General features: G+C 44.3%; 1 protein-coding gene across 29 annotated transcripts in view; it reads left to right on the top strand.

The window, feature by feature from the left end:
• Ppp6r3 (protein phosphatase 6 regulatory subunit 3) overlaps positions 1-24,234 on the top strand; it is a 128,053-nt gene that overhangs the window by 79,261 nt on the left and 24,558 nt on the right. For 18 of the 29 annotated variants that reach the window (XR_013046458.1, XR_013046484.1, XR_013046471.1 and 15 more), the window contains 7 exons: positions 1,895-2,024; positions 5,482-5,634; positions 7,042-7,191; positions 8,582-8,646; positions 11,805-11,920; positions 13,934-14,019; positions 20,730-20,816. Coding sequence is in view for 23 of the 29 variants with exons in the window: in XM_042258341.2 (XP_042114275.1) it covers positions 1,895-2,024; positions 5,482-5,634; positions 7,042-7,191; positions 8,582-8,646; positions 11,805-11,920; positions 13,934-14,019; positions 20,730-20,816 (787 nt within the window). In the remaining 6 variants the exon portion in view is untranslated. The remainder of the gene's footprint in view (positions 1-1,894; positions 2,025-5,481; positions 5,635-7,041; positions 7,192-8,581; positions 8,647-11,804; positions 11,921-13,933; positions 14,020-20,729; positions 20,817-24,234) is intronic. The other 11 variants (XR_013046487.1, XR_013046469.1, XM_006980500.4 and 8 more) reach the window with 1 other exon arrangement.

The following is a 24,234-nucleotide window of genomic DNA, read 5'->3' as shown; positions in this document are numbered from 1 at the left end:
GCTGTAGCTGGTGGGGTGCAGGACCAGTTCTCCCACACTCATGGCCCCAAGGCCAGCTCTCTCAACTGCTGCAAGTGGCAAGCAGGGAAAGAGGGCTTCTTTCCCTCACCCATGCCACTACATGGCAGATGATGGGCGGGCAGGATCAGTCCTCCCGCTCCTATGCCCCCAAGCTCGCTCACCTGCATCCCAGCCGATAGGGTCAGCTCTATTGAGGTGCAGGGCCAATTCTCCCACTCTCATGACCACAGAGCCAGCTCTCCCACCCACCACAGGGCAGGGGAGGGGAGAAGTCATCTTTCCTTCACCCACTCCATATTGTAGAGGAAGGGTAGGGCTGTATCTCCCACAAGCATTAGCGGTGCCAGATCACCTGCGCCTCAGTCCACAGGGTCAGCTCTACTATGGATCCCATGGCAGCGTGGCCCTCAAATCCTCACACCCCAACATGGCTCCTAGTGTGGGCCCAGATTCTGGGCATCAGTGTGGCCTTTGGTGGCAACACAGGCCACAGATATCACAGACTCAGGCTGTAGTAGGACCACAGACCCAAACATGGTCCTTGGCAACAGCCTGGATCCTGATGTCATCGCAGCCCTAGTTGGCATTGCAGATCACACTGATTAGCATGGCCCAAATGGCAATGAGGCCCCCAAATGCCAATATTTCCCCAGGTGGCAGCCCAGACCCCGGGTAGGTATCCACTCAGCTTTCGATGGTAGCAGGAGCCATGGACATTGACACAGACCCTTGTTGTGTTATGAAACGAGACATGGTCCATGGACATCCATAGTTCAGGACCCGATGACACTATGGCCCTAGGTGACAGCATAGGCTACCTAGGTCTGTATGACCCCGGCAGCAGCTTGATCCTCTCAGACTAACATTGTCTCAGATGTAGGCCCAGACTTCGGGCCTCTGCATAGCCCTTGGTGGTAACAGGAACCTTAGATATCAACTCAGCCCAGCTGCAGCAGGGCCATGGACCCAGACGTGGCCCCTGGCAGCAGTCTGGACCAGGCATCACCATGGTCCTGGGTGGAGGCCCAGGAATTCTGGATCAGGGCCCCTGTGAGTCTACATCTCTTGAACATCAACTTGGTCACAGGTAGTGATCCAGACTCCAGGCGTCCACAGGGCCCTTCATGGTAGCAGCCATGGATATCAACATGATCCCCACAGCTGAAACATGTCATGGCCCTGGGTGACAAACAGGGCATCTACCTCAGCCCGTTCCTGACTGCCCTCATGTCTTCAGATCTGCTTTTCCCCAGCACATGAATCCCCCTCCTCTGTCTGTCTGTCTCTCTCTCCCACCCCCTGCCATTTTGCCACCCTGTACTCACCATAATGGTGCCTGGCTGCCCAGTGCAAGAGGCTCGTGTGTGAAATTTTTCCCACATCAAGTCTAGACACCTAGAGTTTTCTTACTTTCTTTTTTTTAAGGGATGAGTTGTAATGATTGAAAACTGACTTTTATGTAAAATAAATTAAATCCTCTAAATAGAAATCAGTGATATTTATCCAAAAATACTCTAAGGGATAAGTAGGGGCCCACTAATTGTTAACATTTCCAGCTGGCAGGTAATGCAATGTGTCTTGTGACTTGGATCAGCCTTCCATTTGATTCCACATTTTCTGATCAGGTAGAGACAGGAAATGGATGGTTCAGGGGACTCTGGAGATGACATAATAGCCTACCTGTCAATACCTCAACCCCTTTAGGTTCTCAGGGCATGGTGGCCAATCTCATGAGTCTTAATACTCTGTTTCTCAGCCTTTGATACCACCGTAATGTAGTCACAGATTCGTGAAGTGTGAACCTGCAGAGTTGACATGGAGAACTCTAGTGAATTCTTCTGAATCACAGTAGTTACCTTCATTTGCTTTCCAGATTTGAAGGCCATATAGAGATCTGCCCACCAGGCATGGGTCACTCAGCTTGTTCAGTTAACAAGAGTGTTCTAGAAGCCATTCGAGGAAGACTTGGATCTTTCCACGAACTCCTGCTTGAGCCACCCAAGGTAAGGTTGCTGTCATAAGTGTTGCGGGCAGCCAGGGGTTTGGTTTAGGCAGTCAAGAGTGTCTGAGAACCTTGGGAATAAGAGACCGACTATAATTAGCATTACATACTATGTTTTGTAAAAGTATGCGTGTGTACCAGTTATCCTTCCATCTGACTCTGGGTTCTGGAGATGGAACTCAGGTTAGGAGTTCCCCCACTGGGCCATCTCCTCAGCCTGCATGGTATTTTTAAAGGTACACTACTAGTTTTTGCTGCCTCTGAGCTATTTTGTTGTTGGTTGGTTTGGTTTGGTTTTTGGGGGCAGGGTCTTGCTATATATTCCAGGTTAGCCTTGAATTTGCTATCCTCTTACCTGAGCTTTATGAGTAGTGAGATTACAGGCATGTACCACTGTGCCTCCTGTAAGCTAGTTTTGAAATTGGCTTTTATTCATTGGCTTTTATTCATATGCATTGTCTAAAATTAGTAGATGAGGGAAAATTAGAATTAAAAATATCTAGTTAGTAAACTCAGATTTTTTTGTTTTGCAAATCTTTGAGCACTTATATATCAGTAAAATAAACATTTTCCTATTTTTTTAAAAGATTTATTTATTATGTATACAGTGCTCTGTCTGCATGTATGCCTGCAGGCCAGAAGAGGGCGCTAGATCTCATTATAGATGGTTGTGAGCCACCATGTGGGTGCTGGGAATTGAACTCAGGACCTCTGGAAGAACAGCCAATGCTCTTAACTGCTGAGCCATCTCTCCAGCCCACATTTTCCTATTTGTAACATACTTTTTTTGGTCTTTGAGATCTGTGTGGCTCATGAAAGGTCACTCGGCCACATGCAGCTAGCCCTGGACCGCAGAACACAGGCACGAGTTAGATGGTGTCGCAGGCATGTGTCTGGCGGAGCAGAAACTCCTGACCTCTGTGGGCGGGATTTGAGCTGCTGCTAGCAGGCGAGGGTTTTAGGATTCCCCTCACAGATAAGGGCCGTGGGGATGGCCCACCCATGTGGGCAACAGGTAAAGTGAGAAAGCCATGGAGTCTGCTTAAAGGACAAAGGGATTTATTAAGAAAGGAAACCTCGACCGGGCGGTGGTGGCGCACGCCTTTAATCCCAGCACTCGGGAGGCAGAGGCAGGCGGATCTCTGTGAGTTCGAGGCCAGCCTGGTCTCCAAAGCGAGTTCCAGGAAAGACGCAAAGCTACACAGAGAAACCCTGTTTCGAAAAAACCAAAAAAAAAAAAAAAAAAAAAAAAAAAGAAAGGAAACCTCATAAGATAGAACAGAGGAATTGTCACAGGGTCCTGAAAAGGTGAAGCAGGGTCCCACACTGTTCTTCTGCCTGAGACTGTCCCAGCATCCAAGTTCCATGAGAGAGGGAAGAGGGCAGCCTATGTGTTTCTCAGGTTTTAAAGGTAGCCTGAGGCACTCCCCGGGAGCAGGTACTTCAAAGTCATGGGTATGTGGGACAGTTAACTACCTGCTACATCTCTAGGGGTGATGTTTCATGGTCCCAGACAGAACAGCTATACACTACATTAACCTTTCATGACCTGGTTTTTAAAATTGCATTTTCATATGAGCTTGGGGATAGTATGGACAGATGATGTTTTAATTGAGATACAGTCTACTGAGGTCTTGTACAACTTGGAAAGGACCTGGAGCAGGGTGTTGCTTTTCCATGAGGAACATGTGTGTGCAGAACTGAACACAGTAGGACTTGAGGAGACCTACCAGAGACACACTAGGAATCACACTGTTCTAGTGCTGGGTCTTTACCCTGTATATTTGGATCCAGTGTCATCTGTAGTGTATACATTGGTATGATGCATTGAGAATTTAGTATATGCATTTGTCACTGTATAGGAGGTCTCGTTACTTAGTTACTGTTCTTTGCTGTGAAAAGACACCATGACCAAGGCAACTATTAGAAAAGGAAGCATTTAATAGGTTCTTGCTTACAGTTTTAGAGTCTCAGTCCATTGTCATTATGGGAGTAAGAGTTATGGCACTGGAGCAGTAGCTAAGAGCTATGTCCTGATCTTCAGGCAGAGAGGGTTAAACTGGCCCTGGCAAGGCTTTTGAAACTTCCAAGCCCATCCTCCAACATACACAATTCCTCCAACAAGGCCATACCTCCTAATCCTGCTGATCACTCCCTGGGGACCAAGAATTCAAATACATGAGCCTGTGGGAACCATTCTTGTTCAGACGACCACATTGTTTTCTGTTTACCCTTTTGAAGGAGGGGACAGCAGAATACCTTAAGTCCAGAGCCCAAGGGTCTGGTTAGCTTCCTAATTGTTGTTCAGATGCCCATTGCTGTGTGAGTACCTAGCAGTTCTCTATGTGCTCAGGGTCCTGCTGGGCCCATTCCAGCCAGAGCTCTGCATCTTTATTCAGCTCATTCACCCTAGGAAACTTTTTTTCAATGATTAGCAGCTAAATTGCCAGTGGCATCCTTCTTGGCAGTCCTTGGAGCAAGAGTAAGAAAAAGAATCTAAAAGAAGAGAGAGCATCACCAATAAAAAATGGAGCCAAGAGGATAGGAGAGGTGTGATGGGGGCTCAGCCTGTGTCTTAGGTGGTCCACTCAGCTTCTCCCTAAGTGCATACAGAGGCCCCTGCCTCATGGCCCCAATTCATAACTGAGTCAATCTCTTGTTGAGATTCCTTTCACTCTAGGAATGAGTAACACAGGTAGCTTCACTCAGTGATAACGTGTGTAAGTATAAGTAGATTCAGGGAGTGTTTTAAAGAAGCTTAATTGATTAATGAACTTGCTTGCTGTGGTAAGGATTGAATGTAGTCTACACATGCTAAGCAGGCAATCACCCCTAGGCACCATGAAGTTTTTTAAAAAGTCTCCAAGTTCCATGGAGTGGAACTGTAAGGCTTGGGCCAGAAGAGGAGAGTGGGCAAGTGTAAAGGTTTGGTTTAGGCAGTCTGAGAATCTTGGAAATAAGAGGTTGACCCTAATTAGCATTACATACTATGTTTTGGTATTGTTTTGTTTCTTAAAAAGTTTGTGTGTGTGGATTAGAGGACAACTTGTAGCAGCTGGTTATCTCCTTCCATTTCACCATGTGGGTTCCAGAGATGAGTGAGTGAGTTGGGGGGCCTTGTATGGAACCTTCAGGGAGGGCATTTTAGTTTGTCACTCTTTCCTGTCAGAATGTCTAAAATGCTGCAGTATCTGCTTCTGTCTTGTGATTTCAGATTATTGAAACTCCCTTTCTAGACCAGAACAAGGCATCCATCACGTTTCATGAGGGGCAAACACTCATCTTTTACCATATGTAGCTGTTTCTGACTTCTTGTAAAGATTCCAGCTGCAAGTTTAGATTTCTCTCAGGGGTCAGGTGTAAATGGTATGGGTGTTAGCTGGCCTTATATGTCAGCACATGGGCTTTTTGTTTATTCATTTAACTGAATTTAATTTGAAGGCTTTTTTCTTCTTCAGAAAAGTGTAATGAAGACTACATGGGGTATACTGGACCCTCCTGTTGGGAACACTCGGTTGAATGTGATTAGGTTGATATCCAGCCTGCTCCAAACCAATACCAGCAGTATAAATGGGGACCTGATGGAACTGAACAGCATTGGTGTCATATTGGTGAGATTCTTCCTCACAGACATTTGAAATCACCCTTGATAGTTCCTAAGTCTTACAAATTGAAATGGGTGTGGTCTGAACTCAGTGTCCAGTACTGCCACCCTGGAGTGGGTGGGGACAGATCTCTAATAGTACTGCCACCCTGAGCACTGAAGCTGCTTTGAACTCAGTGTGACTTGTCCCAGGCCTGTGTGTGATGGGAGGTGCTAAAGGCGTCCGCTTATTTCTGACACCTATCCACACAGTAAAGCGGAAGAGCTCGTTCCCTCCCCACCTCTGGGAAGCCAAGTTTGGGGGACACTGGGAATCCAGGAAGTACTAGAGCAAACAAAACAAAACTGGCAGAGGCACGCACATCCCGAGGCACTGGCTCTGCTCAGGGCCACATCTGTGACAGGGTTACCTTGTTAATAACTGTCCCACATTCTGCACACTTAGGGGCTCTGAGCAGGAAGTCCACCTTCCAACAGGAATGAGAGAATTAACAAGCTGCTATCTACAGATTGACATTCTGCTGACAGCAGAGATTATGACGACACTGTTAGGTTAACCTAGACCTTCTTTTTCAATAAAAATAATGTTCTGTATTCCATTTCTTCATTTAAAAATGAACCTTAATTGTGCAGTTCATGAAAGTGCAAAGCAAAGCCTACTGCTTGCTTGGTGGTCTGAAGAAGCAATGGTAATTCTCCCTGGAGTCACAAAGTGAAGAGCATGGAAATGGACTCAACTGGATATTTGCATCACTTTAAAAACTTTCTCTGTGAGAAGGTTATGCTCATCTTTTCTTCGTGTTTCTGGAACTTTCCTCTATTTTCTAATGTAGTCTATGCAAATTTAGCATTTCATTTTGAATGAATAGTTATATGGATTATGAAGTAGTGTTTCAAACCTCCCCTTTAAATATTAAACTTTTGTTACTTTTAATGGGGATGTATATATGTCTGTTTGTACATATGCATATATGGCATCATGGATTCCATGTTGAGGTCAGACTACATGCTTTCGAAGTCAGTTCTCTCTATTCTATCATGTGTGTTCCCAGCATCAAGCTCATGTAGTCAGTCTTGGTGGCAAGCACCTTTACCTTCTAGGCCAAAACTTGCTAGCCTTCTCCCTTGTCTTTAGAGACAGAGACTCATTGACTCTGAAGCTCATCAGTTAGGCTAGACTGGATGGTCCGTTAGCTCTATCTGTCTTCACTTCCCCTGCACTGATTGCAGACTTATATGCCACCATGTCCAGCTTTTAGTAGGTGCTGGGACCCAGAATCAGATCCTCCACTTACTCAGCAACCGCTTTACTGAGTGAGCATCTCCTCACCCTGAAACAATTACTACTGTGTGGATGTTTAAAGTGGTGGCTCCAGCACTGAGCTAATTGAAGAGACTGCACTTTATTTTGTAGGACATGTTCTTCAAGTACACATGGAATAACTTTCTACATACGCAAGTAGAAATTTGTATTGCGCTCATTCTTGCCAGTCCTTTTGAGAATGCAGAAAATGGCACCATTACTGATCAAGACTCTGCCGGTGACAATTTGTTATTGAAGCATGTAAGCATTATTTTCTTGTTACTGTGTTTTCCAGAGTGTGAAATCAATCACAGTTGAAAAACAGATTGAATAGTTTTCACGTCGGAAGGTTTAGCTACCACATGCTCATTGCACTTGGACCAGTGATTCTGTTAATCACATCCTGGACATAACACCTCTAAATGAACTGTAGACCCACTCTCCTGGCAACATAAGAAGTTTGAACTTACCTTGAGGGCGTTAAAAGAACCATAGATAATTAAGTACTACTGAGAATGCTTATACAGTACTATGGCACACCAGAATTTAACTTTTGGTGCTGAATAGGTGCCTAAAAGTTTAGCAAAATGAGTTTTAGTCAGTGTTGAGTGATGTTTTTAGGGTCTCTCTTTTGTTTTATGGGCAAGGGGCAGAGGGTACTTACAGTGTAGACCAGATTGGTCTTGGACTCATGAACTTTGTCTCAGGCTCCCAAGAGATGAGGGGGTTATAAATAAGCATGTGCAGTGATACCTGGCTTGAGGGTCTCTTTTCTGTAAAATTCCCATTTTACAGTGATTTTTCTGGGTCAGTCTTTAGAGTTCTACATTCCTATGGTTTTACCTACTCCTAGTTCCCTTGTGGTTGACCTGGAAAGCAGAAAGGCTCGCCTGAGCACCCGGGTGACTAGAGCAGACAAGTGCCATTGCTCACTGACGTTTGTAGCCCACAGCTGCTTCTCTTTGACTGCTAGAGTTTTGGTAGGACACAAGTTCTCAGTATTACACAAGTATTAGGATATGTTCAAGTCGTGTTGTCCACATTTAAAAGGGAAGTAAGCTAGGTATGGTTGTACATGCTTATAAACCTAGCATATACTAGGTAAAGACAGAATTAGTGAGTTCAAGACCAGCCTGTCCTACATGAGACCCTGTCTTAAACCCACTCCCCACCCCCATCCTCTAGTAAAATAAAGCAAACAGAAAAATAGAGCTGTACTAAATTTACCAGAGCATACTTTGATCATTTGAATTCTAGTTGGACCCTGTGCTGTTGACCAGCTTTTTCTAGTTAACAGATCCTAGCTTTGCCTCAGGTTCACTGCTTACTGTGGCAACACCTTTAGCAGCAAGTTACCTAGTGCTCTGTGTGGCCAGAGTCCTAATGGAACTGAGCACAGGGGATCTGGAATAAATGACACCATGTTGCATTTGGGTGGACCAGTGACTAAGAACCACATGCAGTTTCATTTTATGTCAAGTTTTTTTTTTGTTTTTAAAAGACAGGGCCTCACTATGTAGATCAGGCTGGTCTGTACCTCCAGAATTCTGGAGTTAAAGGCAGATCCACCAAGCTTAGTTTGCTTTAGTGTTTTAATGCTTTAACCACTGTTTGAATAATAGGAATAATTGGAGTGTTCTTTCTTATTTAGCTTTTCCAAAAATGTCAACTAATAGAGCGAATTCTTGAAGCCTGGGACACAAATGAGAAGAAACAGTAAGTAACTTGTTTTGGAAAGCAGTACAATTTGATTTGTAATTTACAGAAAATCTTAGCATCTCCCCTTGGCTAGTTAGAGAAAGTGAAAATAAAGTTGCATCATAACAGATACTTTTCTAATAACCTTTGTTCAGGTTTTGGAACTGTTGTTTGGAAGACTTTCTGAAAATAGTATTAAGTTGAATAAAAACAGTCAGAAGTTGGCTCTCCCCTGGTGTGCAGTGATTACCCTCTCAGGGCAGAGCATTCCATGCACATGCTCTCAGAGAAAAGCGTCACTGCAGGTAGCTACCTAAAGGGGAACAGTGTTGACTATTCTCTTCATAGACAAGCTTTTGGGAAGTTAGTTGGCCCTACGGACATACATAAGATGTTCTTGTGGTGGTGGTGGTGGTGGTGGTGGTGGTGGTGGTCATCATCATGGTGGCGGCAGCAACAGCAGTGGCTAGTGGGCACCATTTTAAAAACCCTGGGAGTTTTTGCATCACCCCCGGATTCTGAAACATGCAGTGTAGGGAGGGTTTGGAAAGTCCTTTCAGGATGTGCTGCTGTATGAGGCTGGGTGTGTCTATAAAAGTGACACCTAACTTACGGATGGCATTACTGGGTGGTGGTTTTTATATGTGTTTATATTGGTGGGAAGATTGAGTCCTGACCATTAGCATTGGTTTGTGCTGGAATCCTCAGTCCCTTCTCTTCTTGATAATTTGGGGTATGTAGGTAAACTGGTCGTCCTGCCATGCTGTGGGATGCTGGGACTTGGTCATTGGGAGAGGTTAGAACTCACTGTTCACCCTCTGCCCTCCTCCCCTATTCTTCCAGCCTCTAGTAACCACTATTATTTTTGTTGCTTCTATGAAGTCAGCTTTCTTAGTTTCCACGTGAGTAAGAACATAATGTCTTCTCATATTTTCTTACCTCTCCTGATAGTGTTCAATTCCACAATGGCAGGCAGAATTTTGTTTATTATGTCTGACTGCCCCATTTTTTATTAATACCATTTCTGAACAATCTTCATCTGAGCCTTGTGGTTTTGATTTGTATATTCCTGTCAATTAGTGACACTGTGTGTCTTTTGTATATCTTTGGGCCATTTGTGTGTCTTCTCTTGGGAAATAACTATTTATACCATAAACATAAAATGTAGGGAGAATCAGGAGGGATTTGCTGTTGGTCTTTCTGTGTTCTCTTGGCAGTGCCCCACTGTGGAAGTGCTCAGGCTCCCACTAACCTCCTGTGTGCAATGTCTCCCATCTGCTACAGGCTCTTCGTAGTTTGAGGTGATCCCATTTGCTTTTGGTTGCTTTTCTTATTAGTGTTTTTGGGGTGTTTTCCAAAATGTCTTTGCCCAGACTAGGCTTGCGAGTGTTTTTTGTTCTAGTGGTTTCATGGTGTCTGTTTTCAGTTCAGTCTTCCGTTTGCATTGCTTTAGTTTGTGGTGAGGAGGTGGCTCTCTGGCTTCACTGTATTTCATGAGTATGTCTAGCTTGACCAGTGCTCTTTATGAACATGACTGTGCTTCCTTCTGAGTCAGGTTTAAGTCTGTTTCTCATTTGTCATGATATACCTTTCCTAGATAACCCATTTCAGGAAGTATGACTGCTGTGTGAAGCCTTACATAACCACCACTGCAGTCAGAATGTAGAATGAATGCTCCATCATCGTTCATAGATGCCTTGTCTCCCCCTCCCCTTCTCTCTTTTGGGGGGCTGGCATCAAAGTCATTGGAAGGTGAGCTGAAGGTAACCTTGAACCTCTCTCTGGTCCTGCCTCTTCTTCAGTGCTGTGATTACAACCATGTACCCATGTCTGCTTTTATGAGGTGCAAGTGATCAAATCCAGTACTTTAGTGCAAGCTAGGCTGCATTTGACCAACTGAGTTTATCTTCAGTAGTTTATGCTGTTACTGTTCGGATCTGGATTTAGCTCCTGAAGGAGCTGAGTGATTCAGGGCAGGAATCAGCTTGCGTGTATTGGTGTTGGTGGTGGTCATGATGAACTTAATAAACACTAAGAAACACAAGTGGGTTTTGATGTGGCCGTACTGGAAATTGGTACTAGCTATTGTGGCTGTAGCAAGGGGTTTGATTAGCAGGCACATTATTCCAGGTGGCACTCCTTTAGGGGAACTGTGTGAGGCCTGCTGGACAACTCTCATTCTGTGTCTGACCTGTCAGCTGTTCTGTGTGCTCTATGACCTTCCACCTACATTCTCTTCCTCTTCCTGCCTCATTGGGCCAGCACATAAGTATCCGGTATGTTCTTCTCTTTCTGTGGGCCTGTCCTCTAAAGGCCAGATGAATAAACAGTCCCACAAGCTCGCGGATCCTAAGAGTTTTCTCTAGTGCTTCACTATGTCTGAAGCCATGCAGATAGGCTATTGTTTCTTACCTGTGGCCTTAAGGGAGTATGGGAGGGCTAAGAAGTTGTCTTTGGGAACACTAGAGTCTCTGGAGCTTACTGTGGAACCAAAGGCAGCCTTTGCAGCTCAGTGTGAGCCTCAAATTCCACACATGCCCTGGAGTTTACCCAGCAGGTATTGTATTTTCCAGGCGGACCTCCAAGCACAGAGTTGTTATCTTTTAGTGACTCCTGAAAGGGTTTTCTCCCTTTAAGCAAGTATCTCTTGAGTCTCTGCCCTGCTGACTCCAACAAAAATCCTTTATTTTGTAAGTCATGGACATTAAAAAATAATCTTAATGTAAAAATGAATGTGGTTAGAAAGTAGATCTTGGCAGAAGAAAGCATTGAGGATTGAGTTCACTGGCCTGTTCTGAACGGTCTCTAGCAAGTGCAAGGGACCTTCCTTACCTCAGCCAAGTTTTCAGAGAAGCCACTGTGTCACGTTGAGAATTGCCATTAGTATTTATAATTTATGCCTGTCAGTTAGCACAAATAGAACTTGATGTCTTTTGTTGGGGGTTAGGCCAACAAAATTCTGACCTCAGTTTCTTATAATCTAATTAAATTCTGAAATTGAGAGTTTTACAAAACTGTAAAGGAAAATTCTAGTGGCAGGGGCATTAATGAACGTTTGCTTCAGATACCGTCAGTGACAGAGGTTGTTGCTGACACTGGAGTAACTGTCCTGTTACTCTGCTGCCATGCTAAGTGTCCAGTCCCCCATTCTGAATAGTTTTTCTTTCTCTTGTCAGGGCTGAGGGAGGACGACGGCATGGTTACATGGGGCACCTCACCAGGATAGCTAACTGTATTGTGCACAGCACTGACAAGGGTCCGAATAGTGCGTTAGTACAGCAGCTTATCAAAGGTAAGTCATTTCACCAATTCTCATGGCATTTGTGTGGGATCAGAGAGCAGGGGAGAGGTTTCAGTGCTGGGAACAGGTTGAAGTTTCTTTACTTTTTAGAGACTCTTTGGCTAGCTCACTGTGGCTCTTGAGAATGTTTGAACCATGTAGTTCTCACTATACCTTTGCATGCTGGAGTCACTTCCTGTTACAGAGCACTGTTGATGCCCTGGCTTTTTGTTTTGTTTTAAGATTTATCTATTCACCAGACAGTGGTATACGAATTTAATCTCAGCACTTGGGAGGCAGATCTCTGTGAGTTTGAGGCCAGCCTGGTCTGTGCAGTGAGTTCCTGAATGGCCAGAGCTACACAGTGAGACCCTGTCTTGGGAGGGAGGGTTATTTATTTATTTTATGTGTATGGGTATTTTTGCCTGTGTGTGTGTCTGTACACCATGTGCATTCAGTGTCTGTGGAGGTCCAAAGAGGATGTCAGATTCCTCTGGAACTGGAATTATAGGTGGTTGTGAGTTGCCTGGGATAAAACCCAGGTTCTTTTTTTTTTTTTTTTTTCTTCAAACCCAGGTTCTTTAGAAGAGTTGTCAGTGCTGTTAAGTCCTGAGCCATCTCTCCAGCTTCTGACCTGGTTCTGTGTTTCTGTATTGGAGTAGAACCACTCAAACTATGGTGGCTCTTGCTTTTTCTTCTGAAGCGTACCCCCCCCCCATGTATATTAGTATTTTGCCTATATGCATGTATATACACCATGTTCATACCTGGTCAGAAGAGGGTATTGGATCCCTTGCAACTTGCTTTATGAATGGTTATGAGCCACATGTGGGTGCTGGGAACAGAACCTAGGTTCCCTGGAAAAGTAACAAATGTTTGTAAGCACTGAGCTACCTCTCATTGTCCAGAATCTACCCCATCCTCCCTCCTGTGGATTAAATTCCTTACTTGAGATACTAAAGCACTGTTAGCCTTTCTTCCGTGTCTCTGTTACTAAAACGACAGACTTTGGCTCCTAAAGGATTCTTTTTCTACCAACATTTAAATTGAATCAGCCCAAGGTGACTTACAGGGCTCAGAGCACAAGTTCATTTTTGCCAGAATGAGAGCACCAGTGCCCTGACCTGCAGGCCTCTGTCTAGTGGGCATAACTAGTTCAGAGACTTGTTTGAATTTGGGAAACTGACACTCTTGGTAAGAAGTGGTGCTCTGTTGAGTGTGCACTAAAAGCCTATTTCTTACCCAGTGACAAAAAAACTGAGGCTGGTTCACCTGTAATTTTGCTTAAGCCACCCCTCAGGGTTCATATCCTTATCAAGGAGAGAAGGCCATTCCTGGAAGTTACTTGTATAAGTGTGCGCCTGTGTATGGTTGCTTAAACCAGAATTTTCAGGTGACCACCCTTCTGTAGGTAGGCCTCTAAGGTGTAGAGCCATGGCTTCATTTTCTCAGAAAGTCATTGTAAGTCATTCTTTCAAAGTTTCTCTGGAAAGTAGAATTTGGCTGTAGAGCATTTCTTCATGATTTGTTTATGAGCCAAATATGTAGGAGACAGTACAGGTGCAATCTCAGCATCCAGCAGGGTTCTGTGAACCATTCATTCACCAGTCAGGTGTCCATTACAGGATCCCAGCGAAGGACAGAAGCTAATGCTTGTAGAGTTTCTTAAACTTGACCCAACAGTTCTTACCCCACCTCTGCCTGTCTCCTTTCAGAAGAGTTGTTTGGAGATACAATTCCATGTTTCATTTCAGCAAAGCACTGTTAGTAATTCCTAAGTCACTGCTCTTGCCCAGATCAGGCCTACATTGTTGGTAGGGTGGGGCGTTAAGGCTCAGGTCTGTGGACTGGGCCTGTTGGAGTTGTTTAGACTCATTCCTCTTGGACCACTGGGCTAGCCATAGCCAGGACTTCAGCTGATTGGACTCCCCACATACTCTTAATGCAGCTCCTCTTTGAGACTGTGCACTCTTGTCCTCATGGGTCACTGTGTGATAATGCTTTTTTTCCTTTTTCACTCTGAAGATCTTCCCGACGAAGTCCGGGAGCGATGGGAGACATTCTGCACGAGCTCCTTAGGAGAGACGAACAAGAGGAACACGGTAGATCTAGTAGGTTTCACAAGGTTATGTCTCTGGGGATTTTTGGTGCTCTCGGCCATTGCCTATGTACTTGGAAAATGTTAAAGATATCCATTAGGCCCAGTGAATGTGGGCCAAGGATAAGCTCTTTGCAGAAAGAGGACAGTATTCACAGCATTCTTGATTTGTTCAGTCACCTCCTAGTAACCTGCCTTGCATGGCAAAAGGGTACTAAAAAGCCACCCATGTCCACTGCAGCTCATATGAGTGTCTTGTCTCACCTGGGTCCTGCCCCCTAAGCACCTCAGCACCATCCTCTGCCTTCCTCTTGTTCTGTGGCTTTCTACATTGGGCCTCATGTCACTCTTGAGTTGCTTAGAATCCCAAACTCCCATGGATGTTCCAAGTGCTATGGAGTTGAAATTATTCTCACTTTAGGACAGTTTTAGAAAAGAGGGTTGTAGATGACTCTGAAACTTCAGCTTTTTAATGTTGAACTGAATTTGTTGGTACTTTCAGCCAGGGAATAATGGCATTGATAATTTTAAAAAATTATATTGGACTTTGGAATATGTTTTTGTTTTTTAAACACATTAAGTTTTAAGGTGAGTATTGCTTTGTTTTAGTTTTTGCAGAAGAGAATGCATCTTTGTTAGCATGTGGCAGCTGGTGATCAGGGTGGTGGCCTGACTCAGAAGTGCTGTCAGCACTAGCCACGGTGGCCTTGAGTTTCTTGTAATAATACCTCAGTCATTAACAAATTATTTATGTAGCAGGAGGCAGCTCTTCACAGATAAGAGCTGTAGAGCCGTGGGTCATCCTGTGTTCCTCTGCATAGACCTTTGCCTCTCCATTGACTAGAGTAGTGGAGTAATGGCTTATATCTATATTTAACTTTATTTTATGTACATTGGTGTGAAAGTATTAGACCCCCTGGAACTGGAGTTAAAGACAGTTGTGAGCTGCCATGTGGGTGCTGGGAATTGAACCCGGGTCCTCTGGAAGAGCAGCCAGTAGTACTCTTAACCACTGAGCCATCTCTGCAGCCCCCAAGTAATGGCTTTTAAAGGTGGGGTTAATACAGAATTATGAAACAAGAAAAGTAAAGAGATGACTGTAGAAGGGAGCTTTGTGGAGCCATGTGGTTACAGTAGGTCTGAGGGCTCTGATGTGTGTGCCATTGCCTGGCCAACAAACACACTCTTGTCAACAGTGCTGACCAGCAGGAAGGGCAGGCACAGTCTTTTTATAAAAATGTTACATGTCTGGGTAGTACTTGGGCTTCTCTGTACTAGTCATTTGGTTAAAGTTAATTGAGGCTGAATTTGAAACCACTCCAGCTGGTAGCTGTGAATGGTTGGCTGCTCTGAAGAGTGGCACTGTCCTCTTATGTTGTGACATTTTGTTGCCAGTTGGGGTCGCAAATCAATCTTATTGATTATATTGATTATATGATATATTGATTATATGGCCAGCAGATGATTTGTTATATAAAGCACTTGGTGTGGGAACATGAGGGCCTGTATTCAATCCCCAGGACCTATGTAAGAGCTGGGCATGGCAGTAAACACCTGTAACCCAGCCTCGGGGGAGAGTCAGGAGGATCCCAGCCTAATGGAAATGGTGAGCTCTGGGTCAGAAACTTCTGATCTCCACAGGTACCCACACATGCACTGCACATACAGAAACACACAGATGGGGTAGCGGGGAATACAAGGTGTTTAGGGCCAGCCTCAGCTGCTTTGCAAGATTGAGGCCTGGACTACAAGAAACATCTCCCTCCTATTTCACCACCACCCCCCAAAAAAGAAAAACAACTTTAATCTTAACAGATTTCTTATTTGTTTATTTATTTATTTATTTATTAAATTACACTCATGATATTAATCACATTTGTGGTATTCATAGATTACATTCGCAGTATTCATTCAAATATATATATATATATATATATATATATATATATATATATATATATATAATTTTAAATGTCGAATGTCATTTCTTGAAGGGGGTAGGAGGTCTTAATTACAGGCTTTACAGCACAATGGGAGGACCCCGGAGGGCAGAAGTTCGCTACTGATGTTTTACAATCTTGTATCTAAGTTGTCTTAACAGATTTCTTTGAGAGCAGTCTGTAGTAAAAGAAGGTGCCATTGCTGCCCACACTTTTTTCTCAGCTCCTTTGCATGCTATCAGTAGGCCTGCAGAGATTTTATAAATCCTGAGTACATGGTGCAAGCAGCACAGACGTGTTCCCAGCCCCGTCTTGGTGGGCATTTACACCCATCCCACGTTGAGGGAAAGCTGGTATGAGCACCATCTTTCACTCAAAGTAGAGTCATGTTCTCCCTGAGATGTCATCATACCTTGACCACATAGGTATTCTACAGGAAGAGGACCCTGGGAGAAGCCTGCAAACAGGCCAGCAAAGTGGTTCCATGGGTAAAGCTCCTGCTGCCAAGCTTGACCTGCATTTGATCCCCAGAACTCACACAGTGGAAGCAGAGAACAAACTCCCCACAAGTTTGACTTCCACATGTGTGGCATGTGTGTGCCCCCCAAACACACAAAGTTAATTAATTAATTAGTTAATTAATTAAAAGAATATCAAAGCATGTTGATGTCCTGTTGGGTTAGCCCCTCTCCCAAGATTTTGCTGTGCTGACATGGTTGGATTGGCTTAAGACCTTTTCCATTCTTTCTTTCTTAAAGATTTTAAGGATTAATCTAGCTACCAAAGAGGTTTTAGTTATTTCCTTCCCCAGAATATATTCAACTTACTTTGGTGGGGTTAGGTACACATTTGAGGGGTGGGGAGCAGTAGGCTACTGTAGAATACTGCTGTAAATATAATTTCTAAATACTGTGGCCCTTATTTGTCCTTGAAAAAGTGACAGTGCCTGTGAATGTAATTCGTGGTCTTAGTAAAGCTCATTCACCAGTGGAAATGTCAGTTGGGTAATAGATTGAGTATGCCAAGTAGATGACTAGATCTGCTGCCTTACTCTGTTGCGTTAAGTGGTTCAGATGCCTCTCTGCAGTGTTGAATAGTCATAGCTTGAGTTACTATGTTGGTATGTTGCTTTGGCCCTTTGTTTTTTAATGTTTACCTAAGGATAGCTTCTTCCACACTTGTCCTACTGCCCCCCACCATGTCAGCATAAGCTCCTATGGCTTCCATTGCAGCTTTCTAACTTGGCTCTAAGTTGGAGGAATCTCCAGTCTTTCAGCCCCTTCACTGGAATGAAGCCAAAATATGTGCACAGTTGGTTCCTGTGATGCTGCTATTCATGTGAGGGAGCTAGACTGTTAAACTTGGGTGTTTTGGACTAGGTTGTTGGGTTGGTTTTGTTTTTACAGTATCTCACTTTGTGGCCCAGACTGGCCTCAAACTCTGATCCTTCTGCCTCAATCTTTCAAATGTCTGGATTATAAGCATACACCACCACACCCAACTTTGGTATTTTAGTTAAATACAAAGAGCTCTGAATTTTGACTAAACCTCCAAACTAAAAATTGGCAAGAACTTAGATAAAAATGGAAATTAGAAAATGTTTTGTGAGCCGGGTGTGGTGGCGCACACCTTTAATCCCAGCACTTGGGAGGCAGAGGCAGGCGGATCTCTGTGAGTTCGAGGCCAGCCTGGGCTACCAAGTGAGCTCCAGGAAAGGCGCAAAGCTACACAGAGAAACCCTGTCTCAAAAAAAACAACAAAAAAAAAAAAGAAAATGTTTTGTACTAACTTTGAGAAGTTGAATTTGTCTGTCTTTGCTTATCCCTCCAGCGAAGAGAGTATTTTAGAAGCACTGCTCTTTCTTCCCCAGCATTGACAGACAGGGCCTAGAGGTAGTGTGGAGTGATAGGCACACACTTGTGTGAATATCTTATTCATGTAGCTAGGGTGAAAGCAAGAATGTCCCCAGCCCTGGAGCTGGCAGGTGCTGAGTCTCCAGTAAAGAACTTACAGTGGTACATCTTGCTAATGGGTTCCACACTCAGCAGTCTCCTCATGCTTAGGGTGTTCCTTTAGAGCCTCGGGGTTTGGTCACTCCATTGCTCATTCTGTTAACACATTAGCAATGCTGACTGCTAATTATGAAAGAGTGTGCTACCTTGGGAGCTGCCTTTTCATGCCTGCATCAAATGTAATCTCACTGGCATGATGGCCTTGGCAGGAGTGGTGTCATTTAGTGACTTGCTAGTGTTTTTTATTGAGTGGACAATCTAGTGCCTGCAGTGCCATTCATAGAGCATACTAACTAGTACTTACCAAGCAGGGAAGAAACAGAAGCTTGGGAAACAGGGCTTGGTCAAATAGCCTGTTCTTTGTCATAGTGCCAGGGAGCAAGATGGGAAGTTCAGAATACAGGTTGTTGAGGGGCTGGTGAGATGGCTCAGCAGGCTGAGTTCCATCTCTAGAACCTATGTAAACATGGAAGGACAGAATTGACTAAACAGTTGTTCTCCGGCCTCTACACATGTGTTATGGAACTTGTTCCCCACAACTCCCTCCCCCCCCACACACACACACTAAATTTTTTTAAACAAGGAAAACTTCACTACAGATAAGGTAGTGTAGCCAAAGAGAGGGAAGCAAAGTACAGACCTCAGAGGAGGGGCTGCAAGTGTGTGCAGGGGGTGGGTATAGAGTCTACCGTGGCTATTGTATCAGAGCAAATAAGGGTGGAAGTGAAGACAGAGGCAGACAGTGAGAAACCACTAGGTTTAGAAGGAAAAAGTGACTTAATCCCATGTACACTTCTGGAAAATCTCTATGGCTTCTGAGCTGAACACAGACTGCATGGTAAGCTGCCTCACTGACATTATTCATAACCCCTCACTAGCTGTTGACAGGTTTAGTGAGGAGTGGTAGGGTTTCTTTACATGGTCAGAGTGGCATGGCAGTTGTGAACAAGATAGAAAACAACCAAGGTTTTAGCTGAAGAAGAATGGAGGTAGCATTTCTGAGCTTCTAGTACCTCAGAAGGGCTGTGTGATGTAGATCACGAATTCAGGCTCCACTTAGCTGCTGATGAATGGGTTGGGATTCTGATCCCCTATGAGGCAATGAAGTCCTCTTGAGCTTGCTTTATTAATTCTTTCAGATTCTCATGTTGTGGGTGTCCTCAGAGCTGCACCCTCCATTAACACACAACTGAAGGCCTGCCTGCATTGTGCTATTAGTAATCATAATCAGCTAAAACTATCTTTAGAGAAAACACTGTAAACTGAGTGCAGTAACATACCCCAGTAATGCTAGTTGAAGCAGAAGAATCCCAAGTTCAAGGCCTGCCTAGTCCAAAGTGGGGATATTATAAACACTTCCCTGGAGGGAGGTGCTTCACGGCAACAGTTTCGCAACCATGTGTAAAGGAGCTACATGTCTCGCCTTTCCTAGTTACTCCACAAAACTCTCCTCCTTATTCAACAGTATGATTAACTCTTGTTTTGGGAAGGGGGGGGGTATCCTATGGCAGTGGTTTTCAGCCTTTCTAATGCTGCGACCCTTTAATATAATTCCCCATGTTGTGGTGACCCCAAACCATAAAATGATTTTGTTGCCATTCATAGTTGTAATTTTGCTAATGTTACTGTAATGTAAAAATATCTGTGGCCTCAGAGCGGTCGCGACCCACATGTTGAGAACCACTGACCTGTGGTTTTTTTGTACCCTAGTTGCACTTGACAGGATTCCTGGGAGCAGCTAGGTTTCTGCTGTCTTCATTCAGGCCAGCTAAATTTAAATTGTCCAGTTTCTATGCCTAATACTCTGGCTGTACTCCAAATAGACATTGGCTTAGCATGATGTGTACTGGTTTGCTAATGTCAGGCTCTGAAGCACAGCCGTAGAGTTGGCAGAGGAACGCATGTCTTATCTCTACCCAGAACACTTGACTAAAGGCACAGAAGAGCAGGCATGGGACACATGCTTGTAATCCCAGCATTTGGGAGGCTGAGTAAAGTAGGTAGATCTGATCCTGAAGCAAGCCTAGGCTACATAGTAAAACAATATAAAGAACTCTAAAGTCATTGTAAGTGACCTTCCAAAATATAACACTTCTTACAGAATTTGACTGACTGTTCATTGTCATAGATGCTAACAGTGAGGGCTATTATCAGTACTGTGCTAGTCAACACGTTTCCGATTAGCAAGCATCACTTGACCATGAATGGTAAGCAGTTCATATTGGTGTTTTTCGTAGTTACTGAGTTGACTACTCTCTGTGGTGCAGGGAGGTCACATTTTCAGAGAGTCTTTTATTGGTCAGGAGACTGTTGACTTTAGAGCATTTATGACCAGTGTCTTTCTTGGTATAGGCAGGAAAGTCAAGACTGAAGAGAAATGGTTATCTACAAGGCCAACCTCTATAGTGGCTCATGAGTGATTCCTAGGGTAGTGTTTTACCCCCACAGGCCTGACACATACATGCTATTTTTGTTCATCTGCACTGCACTTCAGCCTTTCCCCTTGAATGGAGTAATTCATCCTTCCTGTGTGATTCCTGGGCATGGTAGTCCTGAGGAGTGGAACCACCAGCCAACTGGGTGTGCAGCCAGAGTGGACTCTACATTGACTGGGTGTGCTTGACCACATAACTGTTATTTCTGGGGTTTTTTGGCTTTTAGTACATTAAAACAAAAACTGAATGTGATATTTTTTTTCCATAAAAAATGCTGATACAAAATGTCCACCACTTTTCTATGTTAAATAGTTTTTTACATTTTTATGCATATAGGTTACAACCTGCCATATTCATTCATCCAGTGATGATGAAATTGACTTTAAAGACACGGGTTTCTCACAGGATTCCTCTTTGCAGCAAGTGAGTCACACCTAAAGCTTTGCTATTTATTTTTATCTTAAGTGCATAGTTTAGCTGCCCTTGGAAATCATCATCTGTCACTGTGTTAGAATGCGGTTTGGGATTGCTACCAATTAGGCAAAAATGATTGAAACAGGGAGAGCTGGGGACTCGCTAGGTGTGCTTATACTGTTATGTTCCTGGGTAACAGTGAGGAATGGTGGGTATTGGTGAGCACGGCATGAAACAGGTGTCAGCAGGTCACCTCCATGCTCATTCTGCAGACTGTAATGGCTGTGCTGCTGTGTTACTTAGATGTAAACTTTGTGCAGTGCCTCTGAACCACGCGGGCTATCTAGATAGTCCTTCTTCAGTGCGGTTTAATTATGTGTGGAATCTAAATGGAGTTTTAGTCGGAATCGTTCTTGCCACTCCTGCCCCCAACTTATCTTTATTTGTTAACTGCATTTAATTTGTCTAGCAAAAACAGAGGACTTATACTGTGGTCATTCTTAGATTCTTTGAGAGTTCAGAATAGAAGCAACAGTAGGAGTAAGGAAACACTGCCACACTATACTGGGTGGTGCTTGGCTTCTTTCTCAGTCTCAGCAACACTTTTTACTGGGGTCGGTGTGAAGCTTTGAATTCTCTGCGTGGCTGTTTTTTGCTTCCACATTGCATGCCCATCACATTCCAGTATTGCAACTGAGCAGTTGCCTGCTTTTGATACTGAAGAAGTTTAGCTTTTCCCAGCCAGCTAGATATGATGTAAAATTTTAGTACTTGCTGGTCTCCCTATCTTTCTTGACACTAGCTCCTGTTGGCAGCCATTCCCCTAAAGTTAGAATTAGGAAGCATTGTGGAGAAGCAGTGTCTTCTTGGAGAACACACATCTTACTCAAGAAGCACTGGCTGCCTAGGAGCCCAGCCCAGCAAACTGTGCTCCAAACAGCCCTGTGTTATCAGAGCTCTGCACTGTCCCACTTCCACCGGAGACTATTTAGACAGTCAGCTGGACCAGGCCTGAGCCCAAATGCATCACTGTAAACCTAGATTTGTGCCTGTTCGAATCTACTATTAAGAAAAAAAGATGCCTGGACCAGTGAGGTGGCTCAGCCATTGAGATGCTGCAGACCTGAGTTTGCTCCCCAGAACCCACATGGTGGAAGGAGAGGACTGACTCCCACAAGTCATGGGACTTTGACCTCCACATACATACACTAAATAAATGAATTTTAAATATATGAAGGGAAAAAGGATACCTTTAATATCTTCCTAACTATGTTGCTAAACTTTGTCATACATACCCTCCCCTCCTCTCACTGCTGTACATCAAACTGAAAACTTTACATATGCTAAACTTACAGCTACTGATCTAATCTAGATGTTATTTTTAGCCATCTAGAAAGTGGATTGCCTCACTTTTTATGATACCTGGTTCTAGAGCCATGTCTGTTTTTGAGTGTTTTCTCATGTTCAGTCCAGTCCCAAAACTGGTTTCCTGACATAGCCCTGACCAGGACCCTCAGCTTAGGGCTCCATCCCCTGCCTGTAACCTCTATACGTGGGGAGTAATTACTAGTCACTCTTACTGACATGTATACGGTAGCTCTTTTTTGCACACTTACACTATGAACCAATCATGGACTGTTTTGAAATGAATCTGATCCAAAACATGTTTCTGGAGAAAGAAGGTCTAGGTTAACCTAACAGTGTCGTCATAATCTCTGCTGTCAGCAGAATGTCAATCTGTAGATAGCAGCTTGTTAATTCTCTCATTCCTGTTGGAAGGTGGGCTTCCTGCTCAGAGCCCCTAAGTGTGCAGAATGTGGGACAGTTATTAACAAGGTAACCCTGTCACAGATGTGGCCCTGAGCAGAGCCAGTGCCTCGGGATGTGCGTGCCTCTGCCAGTTTTGTTTTGTTTGCTCTAGTACTTCCTGGATTCCCAGTGTCCCCCAAACTTGGCTTCCCAGAGGTGGGGAGGGAACGAGCTCTTCCGCTTTACTGTGTGGATAGGTGTCAGAAATAAGCGGACGCCTTTAGCACCTCCCATCACACACAGGCCTGGGACAAGTCACACTGAGTTCAAAGCAGCTTCAGTGCTCAGGGTGGCAGTACTATTAGAGATCTGTCCCCACCCTCTCCAGGGTGGCAGTACTGGACAGTGCTCCTTAGTGTTACTGCAGCCAGGTGTGTTGTTCCAGCTTAGGACAGGTGAATTTTCAGCACCCTTGCATGGAAGGTGTGGCAGCTCTTCACTTTGGCTGTGCTGGCTTCTGTAGCAGTAGTGTAGAAAGCCAGTGCAAACAGGAAGTTCTTTGCTTTACTCAGAAGCTGTGCTACACCAAGGACAGAGGAGGACTCTCTGATCCCAGCTTCTGTCAGTTGCTGTAGCTCTCTCTATCTAGGTGCATAGGGCCAACAAATAAAAGTACATATGGGTACATGTGAATGTATCTGTATGTGTCCGTGTATGTATGCATACATTTGCAGTGTATTTGCTGTTGTATATTTACTGGTAAAGTGTTGAATTTCAAGGAATATTTCTTCCCATTCATATCTAAAAGAATTGTATTACAAGTGGCATGACAAGTTTGAAGAAAGTCAATCTATAGCAAGCAGCTGGGAGGGACCCTTGCCTTGCTCTGAGATTCTAGTCTAGATAAGTCTAGAGCCTATCTTGTGTTGCTTGCTTAACAGATTTCCCCATGGGTCCTTTACACACCTGGGAGGTACTGAGCATCTATTTTGCCTCATATGCGATAAGACTCCAGGTCAGAGGACCTGAGCTTCTTTTGCTGACGTGGCTGTGAAGGCTGCCTGTCCTTTTTTCCTTTGGTTCCCCGGAGCACTAGAACTTGTTCCTTTTTTTCTGCTCTAATCAGCTTCCCATGACTGCTTCAGCTGTACTGCAGACCTTACCCAGCACAGTCTTGCCACGCTGCCTCTGGGTACCCTGTGAATACCTGTCCCACAGCCAACTGCCCACTGTCCCCATAGCCCATGAGCTCATGTCATGCCATCTCCGTGAGCCTGATGGGGGAGGGTGTTGTCTTGCTTGAGAGGAAAGTGAAGCTTGGGTTGGTTAGGTTTTCCTTGTTTTTGTTTTATTTTCACACCTAAGCAAAATATAATTTCCAAAGCCAAACATGAAGTTTATTTTTAAGTTACATACAACTTGGATTATCCATGCCATAATTCCCTGCTATGAGAGTTAGTGTGGTCAAGATGAACGGCAGAGGTATTTCTACAGTGCAGGGTGGGAACTGTGGGCTCTGCTGAGGTAAGGACCCAAGGAGAACTCTATTGACGCCATTACAGCTGCCTCCTTGGCAACCAGTGTCCTCAGAAGCCCTCGTTAGCAAGTGCTGTTGCGTGGGTCCCACTGCTGGTTCTGTCCTTGACCACGGGTAGTACTCACAGGGTGATCGTGTGGG

Source organism: Peromyscus maniculatus, chromosome 1 (genome assembly GCF_049852395.1).
Source record: "Peromyscus maniculatus bairdii isolate BWxNUB_F1_BW_parent chromosome 1, HU_Pman_BW_mat_3.1, whole genome shotgun sequence".
NCBI classification, from domain to species: domain Eukaryota; kingdom Metazoa; phylum Chordata; class Mammalia; order Rodentia; family Cricetidae; genus Peromyscus; species Peromyscus maniculatus.
The sequence above is the reverse complement of the archived record's forward strand: the minus strand, read 5'-3'. Positions and strand labels throughout refer to the sequence as shown.